The sequence below is a fragment of the Emericellopsis atlantica genome, assembly GCF_019669845.1.
Source record: "Emericellopsis atlantica unplaced genomic scaffold F5Z01scaffold_49, whole genome shotgun sequence".
Taxonomy (NCBI): domain Eukaryota; kingdom Fungi; phylum Ascomycota; class Sordariomycetes; order Hypocreales; family Bionectriaceae; genus Emericellopsis; species Emericellopsis atlantica.
In genome coordinates this window covers 93,079-101,262 of record NW_025764751.1, presented here as the reverse complement: position 1 = coordinate 101,262, position 8,184 = coordinate 93,079, and the positions used below count along the sequence as shown (strand labels likewise).

General features: G+C 52.8%; 3 protein-coding genes across 3 annotated transcripts; 2 read left to right on the top strand and 1 right to left on the bottom strand.

The window, feature by feature from the left end:
- Nucleotides 1-2,089: 2,089 nt before the first annotated feature.
- Nucleotides 2,090-3,952, top strand: F5Z01DRAFT_630980 (exoglucanase; the record flags this gene model as incomplete). The annotated part of the gene is made up of 5 exons (XM_046261759.1): nt 2,090-2,775; nt 2,936-3,154; nt 3,207-3,450; nt 3,514-3,647; nt 3,718-3,952. 5 exons carry the CDS (start codon nt 2,090-2,092, stop codon nt 3,950-3,952), a joined length of 1,518 nt encoding a protein of 505 aa, XP_046113746.1.
- A 1,132-nt stretch (nt 3,953-5,084) lies between these two features.
- Nucleotides 5,085-6,664, bottom strand: F5Z01DRAFT_715390 (uncharacterized protein). Its single transcript, XM_046266515.1, has 2 exons — nt 6,248-6,664; nt 5,085-6,195 (listed from the first exon to the last, which is right to left on the bottom strand). The coding sequence occupies exons 1-2, from the start codon at nt 6,533-6,535 to the stop codon at nt 5,284-5,286; spliced, it is 1,200 nt and encodes a 399-aa protein (XP_046113745.1). The 5' UTR covers nt 6,536-6,664; the 3' UTR covers nt 5,085-5,283.
- A 273-nt stretch (nt 6,665-6,937) lies between these two features.
- On the top strand, nt 6,938-8,149 carry F5Z01DRAFT_668160 (uncharacterized protein; the record flags this gene model as incomplete). The annotated part of the gene is made up of 4 exons (XM_046264332.1): nt 6,938-7,129; nt 7,206-7,598; nt 7,663-7,989; nt 8,044-8,149. The coding sequence occupies exons 1-4, from the start codon at nt 7,029-7,031 to the stop codon at nt 8,144-8,146; spliced, it is 924 nt and encodes a 307-aa protein (XP_046113744.1). The 5' UTR covers nt 6,938-7,028.
- Nucleotides 8,150-8,184: the final 35 nt, after the last annotated feature.

The window sequence follows — 8,184 nt, the reverse complement described above, 5'->3', positions numbered from 1 at the left end:
ACCCTAACCCTAACCCTAACCCTAACCCTAACCCTAACCCTAACCCTAACCCTAACCCTAACCCTAACCCTAACCCTAACCCTAACCCTAACCCTTCCGTATCCGCGTCAAATAACTAATAGCGGTCGCGAGCTTAGTTTGAAGACGAAGGAGAGCCTTTTTAGCTTTCTCTTCGTCCTTCTTAAGCTTCTCACGCTATTTAAGCAAACGATTTACTAAAGAAGGTCAGGAAAAGGAGTAAGAAAAGAATAAATATATATAAAGACGCCACAAACGTCCCGTCGTAAGGACGACCGCGACGAATACACTCGCTATATTTCGAAGACCTATTATTAAAACGATAAGGCTTCTGATTCTTGAAACAATAGGTGCACGGCATATCTGCGTTAGCACCGTCACGAGCAATAGCGTAAGTAAGCTTCAGGCGTTCGCGAGTCTTTCGAGCAACGTTAGAAGAGCGACTAGATATAGCGTTAGTATATGCAAAAATAATAAAGGAGAAGGAATTAATAGGACTCACGAGTATGGACTAATGATTAGTTTTGATTGATTCTAGGGATAGAATCTCGGGAGGGGAGACATTATATTACGACCTAGTATGCGACCGCATGCGCCTCTCACGTGCACCCTACTTTTTCCTCTAATTATACTACCACGCATAAAGTATAGCTCGCGACCTTACCGTGAGCCTACGCTCTAACATCAACGCATAGCTCACTAGATCACGACGCTCCCGTGAGCCCTCACTTTCACAAACTAGTATATAGGAAGCTACGCTTTACTATAGTCAGTCTCTACCCAGCTCCTTAGCTATCAATATAATTATCTACGCAAGATCCACTATCTCGCATATAGACTGTGACCCGACCGCTTAAGTCAACGATATCCTAGTGTACTTAGTTCAAACCCGACTTCTATTCTATCTACCCGGTAGCTAGTCTAGACCCGAACGTCACAATTATTATGATTCACTTACCCTGCGCTTAGAAGAGTACTACTCTTTAATAGTTATCTATCTTAGCTATATATAGTTATATAAATATATAAGTAGCGCTCTACGCTACGCTAATATATAGAAGGGGCACGTCCCTTATATCCGCTTAGTAGTTATTGTTGAAATAGTAGAACTAGCTACGCTAGCTACTATTCCAGCTAGGTCGCTATAGAGCCGGACCCGGCCGCCTTTATTATTAACAGGGCGCCCTACTTCTCGTTAATAAAGTGCTCATAGATCCGGACTATGCCTGTAAAGAGCTCGTACTAGCTTGCGGTAAAACGCTCCTTTAATCCGGGCTGTGACGCGTGGGACGCCTTTATTAATCTATCCGTATACTTCTCGCAATCCTCGCTGTATCTACATAAGAAGACTTTTGTGCTAAAGTGGCGGATCGATTCTTCGGTTTCGGAGAGCGTGGCAGTATGAGTATCTCCGCGTGGCGCATCGGAGGATAACCCTCCGCTCTTAGCTACATTCGGCCCCGCCCCCGAACCTCCATGTCGCTTTCATGCGGCTAAGGTGGATTGTGTAGCTTTGATCAGATCTTGGCTGGTGGAGACGCTAAAATCTATTTACTCCAAGAAACATGTATCGGCTATGGACGCAATCTCCTTAGGGGTTGCGCTCTCTGGAGATCCCGGGCCGGACGTGAAGCTTGCGGGGGCGGGGGAGTAGTTCTCCGCATGCCTCGTCCTGACTCCTCACCCCCACATCGGACCAAGAATCAGCTTTCCGACCTCGAAGGCGCCTGACCCCAAACATGTTTTTACAGATGGGGAAGAACAAGCCCTTCAGTCCGTCTTGACGGACCATTGCATCTACTATCAGTTGATCTCACATCGGGGCTCGCTAGCGACGATCCGGGTCTCGACGACCGAGAACATCCCCTTTCGGCAGAATGCTAAGCCTGAAGGATGGGCTTGCCCAGACAGCTCACGAGGATCCATCCGTAGTCGCCTTGAGGGGGCCAGGTATAAGTAAAGACGTCCCCGACGTTCTTTCGAGATTGCTTTTGATCATCCCACACACTCCGACAACCCTCGACTTCGCCATCTCGTGGTCTCTATTCGCCAGACCTCGTCCGACATCACCATGCTCACTCTTGCGGCTCTCTCCCTCCTCTCTGTGGCTACGGCCCAGAAGGTCGGATCTGACACTCCCGAAGTCCATCCTTCCATGACCTGGTCCAAGTGCACCAGCTCTGGCTGCCAGCAGGTCAACGGCGAGGTCGTCATCGACGCCAACTGGCGTTGGACTCATGACAGCAGCCTCCAGAACTGCTACGACGGAAATGACTGGACTAGTGCCTGCACCAGCAACACCGACTGCGCTGAGGAGTGCGCTGTGGAGGGTGCCGACTACTCCGGCACCTACGGCGCCAGCACCAGCGGCGACGCTCTCACTCTTGACTTTGTCACCACGCACGCCTATGGCACCAACATTGGATCTCGTCTCTACCTGCTAGAGGATACCAACACCTACCAAATGTTCAACCTCCCTGGCAATGAGCTCTCCTTTGACGTTGACCTTTCCACTGTCCCCTGCGGAATGAACAGCGCTCTGTACTTTGTCGCTATGGAGCCCGACGGTGGCATGAGCAGCTACCCCGTCAACGAAGCCGGCGCCGAGTACGGTACCGGCTACTGCGACGCCCAGTGCGCCCGTGATCTCAAGTGGATCGGCGGCCAGGGCAACTACGACGGCTGGGTGCCGTCCGATACAGACGCTAACAGCGGTGTTGGCGCGCTTGGTGCTTGCTGCACTGAGATTGATATTTGGTATGGAATTGAACCCCCACCCCCCCTGGCTAGTTGAGAAGATGGTTCCGCCCAGTGATGGAGCCAGCCAAGTTACCTTTTGCCTTGGCTGTTCCCGTTGGGCATCTTCTCGATTATTGGATTCACAGGCCCGTTGTGCAGTGACTAACATTGCGATTAGGGAATCCAACTCTCACTCCTTCGCCCTGACCCCCCACTCTTGCGAGCCTGGCTTCAATGAATACCATGTTTGCGAGGATGACTCGTGCGGTGGCACCTATTCTGACGATCGCTACGGTGGCCACTGTGATGCCGACGGCTGCGACTACAACCCCTACCGCCTCGGCCGCACCGGCTTCTACGGTGAGGGCAAGACGGTCGACACCAGCAAGCCCTTCACGTAAGTTGAGATGTCCCTCGCTAGAGACTGCCAGATTGCTGACATGAAGCAGGGTTGTTACACAGTTTGAGCTCGACGGTCTGCGTCAGTTCTTCGTCCAGAACGGCAACACTATTGAGATGCCGGTCCCGACTTTCGACGGTCTTCCCGACAGCTCTGAAATCACCGCTGACTTCTGCGACAATGTCTTCGACGTCTTTGATACCCGCTCTCGCTACAGCGAGGTCGGTGGCTGGAGCGCCATGGAGGAGGCTCTCTCGACGCCTTTGGTCCTAGTCATGTCCATCTGGGCTGACGTGAGTAACTCCGAATCCCCACACGTCTTGAGAACTTTGACCTGACAAAACATCCAATGATAGAACTACGCCAACATGCTCTGGCTTGACGGCCTCTACCCCCGTGACAGCGACCCGAGCGAGCCTGGTAACCTCCGCGGCGACTGCCCAGCTAGCTCTGGCGTTCCTTCTGAGGTCATTGACACCTATCCCGACAGGTGAGTCTTGTTGAAAGCGCCCCAGCATCACCTATCCTTGAGGATTGACTGTTCTCTAACATGAACGCAGCTACGTGACCTGGTCCAACATCAAGTTCGGCCCCATTGGCTCCACGACCGGGGACGACGCCTCCACCCCCCCGTCGTCCACGACCACCGCCTCGGGCTCCGAGCCCACCAACCCTGGCGGCTGCCAGTCTCCCAAGTGGGGCCAGTGCGGCGGCAACGGCTTCAGTGGCTGCACCACCTGCGCCTCTGGCTCTACTTGCACCCGCGTCAACGACTATTACAGCCAGTGCCTGTAAATCAAAAGACAAGCTAGGCAGGGCACGAAGTCTTTGTGGATGGGAGGTATAGGACATCGCAGAAGACAAAATCTAAAACTGGGATGGTCGGTGGGATCTTTTTTCTTTTGCTTCCGGGGCTGCCCTCGGAAATGCCACTCTTTTGGAATTAGCAACCTGCGATAGTGGCCGGAACTAGCTGGCGGTGTGCCACTCTGCGGCTTCTTCCAGTTAGTAAGGCACTATGCGATGGATCGTCAATGGGAGACATATGATGGTCACATAACACTTCCAGACATTTCCTCCTCGTGCTTGTCTCTCTTCCCATTATTCGGCACTGGCTCAAGGCACGTGCTGTCATAGCCAGCAGGTTGATGTCCTGCTCTCGTTGGGATGAAGTTGGGCCAAACTTCCCACTCTCAAGGAAGGTGGTTTGCATAGGCGTTGGGAGAACCCCTTCTTGTCTTTGATTCATAGCAAGTACGAAGGCGACAAGAGGCTTTAATGAATTAGCTGTCCTTGCATAATTTGCCACTTGTACCAATCAACACTACATTCTAAGCAGTTCCGCCATTTCGCACCAACTTTCCGGGAAACATCACCTGATTCAGCAAGGCGGCAATGGCAGATCCCGGTACTGATCCAGACATACCAACAGACAGTTGAGTCTGTTGTCAGAGCCAACATGGTTGATACCAAAGCCTGGCACTTGCTTGACCCTGGCTAATGAAGTTGCGACTTGCATAGTCCAACATCAAGATTGGGTCTACGTATTTGGCATGCTACCTTCGACCGTGAGATAGACATTGCGTTGGTGGCGTTGAGGGTGTGCTGTGTGAGATAACTGGCAGTGTCTGCGAAGATGTGTGTTGTCGTGACCTACCCAGGCTTGTTCTTAAAATAAGCTGAACTGACTTAGTACGTACTAATTGCTTGCACTTACTGTCTCCGTCCTCGTAGGCGAGGAGCGTGCGCGCGCGGATATTTTTGCGGAGATGAGCAATTTCAAGTCCCAGGAGACGATTTTCGAAATTCGACACGGTGACAAGAAGCACACGGGCGAGGCTGCTGAGGTGATAAAGCTGCTGCGGAAACGCATCGTCCCGGGGGCCAGCAGCAAGCCTATAGTCACGAAGTAGACGAGAACGATGATGGCAATTTGATAATTTTGATGATGATGATGATGCCATGCCCGACACAGCTGGTGGAGGTGTTGACGGCTCTCTGCGCAGCGAAGACAGCGAAGCTGGCATGGCCAATCTCCAACACGAATCCGACAACGACGAAGACCTAGAAGTGACCGTCTCCAACAATGTCGGGACGTCCAACGCGAGCTCACTATCACACAGTATTTATACCCTTAGCGCAGCCATACCTTGCACCCTATTAGTCGCCCCCAGTTTGCCCAACGCTTTCTCCTGCATTACCTCCCGGGTCATCGCATTGACTACCACGACCGTTGGCTCCTGCCCCCTGTTGCCGGGAGCGAGGGCGTAGATCATCTGACCGACGGCCGTGAGATCAATCATGCCTGATTGGCCGTTGGCGCTGAGGTCAATCTCGTCGAGGATCGAAGCGTCCTCGATGGACATCTCGACAAGGCGGTTCACGCCAACATCTGTGACAAAAGCGGTTTTGCTAGCCGGTGAGACAGTAACCCAGCAAGTCGCGGCTTGACCATCTACGGCACTGCGGCCTTTGGTGGTAGCCTGCATGTCATTGCCGATGGACAGCACAGCGGCGCCGAATGAAGCGTCGGTAACGAAGATGTCGGTTGATCCGGGGATTGCGGAGGAGCCAAAGAGAACAAGAGTGTCGTCTGGGGAAGACATGACACCTTGGGCACCAACAGTGCTGCCACGGCATGGTGAATCAACGGAAAAGGCAGCCAAAAACCCAGTGTTATTGGCTGGCGGGTCACCCTTGACGGTGGTGAACAGAGTGCTCTCGTCTTCGGAGAAGAAGACGTGCGAGACGGTGTTTGTGGGGCCGACCGGCGGCGTCGTTTGTCCAAGGTCGAACGGGCGCAGAGCGTCCATAGCTCCGATGCCGTTCTTCCGGTCGAAGGGGGCACAAGACACACCGGCCGTGGCACCGGTCGCCCCGACGCATACGAGCCGATTCTTCATTGAGGCCGCCACGGTGTTGGGGAACTCGCCTGGCACCTCGACGGGCTGGCCGATCAGGGTCAGCTTTGTGGGGTCGGCTTTGTCAATGGAGAACATGGAGACCGTGTTGGATCCCGCGTTGACAGCGAAAAGGTTCTAAACCGTGTCAGGCGGCGCTCTAGAAGCGGCTGTCTGGAGTACTACTTACCATGCCTGCAACGGTCAAAGCAGATTGGGAGACCAGAGGGTCGGCGCCAGCCGGTTCGTTCGTGGACCCATCGATGCTGACAGCGCCAGCGCCGCCGGTCGGAGTCATTGAAGCCTGCCCGAGCATACCTTGCTCGTCAATAGAGACGGAAAGTACCATGTTCTCTTGTTCATTAGTACTGATGTAGATTGCTTGACGCCCCGTTTCGCAGGATTTGGTAGGATGTGCGAGCCCTAGCTGCGCATGGAGCAGGCCGTAGCTGAAGGCGAGGGTGAATGGAAAATGCATGATTTTGATATGAAATGATTGCGATAATAGAAATTGAGACAAGCCAGTTGTCAGGGGAGAAGTAGGGATAGAGAAGTGTATGCTTAGAAGGTAGATGCTGTTCGTTTGAATGAAATCCCATTGGAGAACACGGCAGGCTTTATATGCAGATGGGAAATGGACAGAGTTGATATTTCCAAACTCAGACTCGCCGTAACGAGACTTGAGCCTCACCACTTCTGGAACTTCGAAGGATAACTTCATCAAAAATTCCAAATTGGGATGCTTGCAAGGGTTCCGAATGGGGAAATATTGGAATTGTGATCAAGGGGCAGGCACAAGAGGACATGAAACACCAACTGGCATGGTCTAACAAGCCGCCGACCCCCGCAAACGGGCCCGTGCTTGGCTGAAAACCTTCATGTTGACATACCTGCGACTTACCTCGGCGTCGATGTGGCTTCCTCTGACATTTCACTATTGCGCGGCACGCGCTTCTTGCAGCTGAGTCAATATGCCGTCTAAGGGCCCCGTCTTCCGCATATTCAATCCGTCGGGCCGGTCCAAGGAAGAGAGCGTTGAGAAAAGGCGAGAGCAAGTTCGCCGCGCCCAACAGTGCGTTCCCGCTCCCCAATGTTGCCATTGACCACGACGGGATCTAGAGCACTGCGAGCTAATGTCACCCTCCTAGTATATATCGCCAGCGCAAGACGCGGTACGTCAAGGCATTAGAAGAAGATATCGCCAAGTCACGATGGCGCGAGTGCCAGATGTCAAAGGAGAAGCAGGATCTTGAGCACCAGCTGCAGACCTTGTTGTCACTCCTTGCACAAAATGGTATAGCGACCACGGATATCGAGTGTTTGTCTCGGAACACTGCAGCAGGTTCTTGTACAGGAACTCATCAGCCATTCACATCGCCGGACGGAAGCCTGCTTCGCAATCATCCAGATTGGCCACAGGGTTCCACGCTCACCTCCTCTCTATCTCCCCCCCTCATCCATTCGTCCGATGACAATGTCTCTATGTCGTCCAGAGTCTGCGACATTGATCTAGCCACGCTCGGCATGAAATTCGTCCTCAAGTATGCAAGCTCTAGTCAATCTTCCCTTATACCACGCCGAGGAGGAGCTGATTCACGATTACAGGGTCGAGGAGCCTTGCCTAGGCCATGTCCATGGCGATCACACCAGACCAGACGACCCTTCCGGCCACGCTCTGACAGTCACTTCCCAGCTCCTGAGTCTGTCGTCTTCACCGCCTCCGAATAGGTCATCTCTTTTGCCAGTACAGGACGCTCCGGCGAGTATTCTCAATCGCTTGCTCGTCCTAGCTCCGACGTTGTCCAGCCAAGAGGACGTTACGCCCATCCAGGCTTGGGATGAGCTACGCCAGCAACCAGTTTTCGGAAGTCTCGACCTAATGTGCGTCATGACGCTAGCTATAAAGTTACGCGACGCCGCGAAATGTCATGGGTAAGATAAATAGTGCATTCATAACGAGCATACTTAGTATCTAACGTACTGTAGCTTTGGCGCAGTAGTGGACCACACACTATTCACGCAACTACTGTGGGAGGTAGTAAATTCGAAGAAACTATGCGCCCCGGGCTTAGTCTTTAATACGCGGTAATAGAAGTAGTTCGATTAAATAGAGTAGGGTTTATAAAG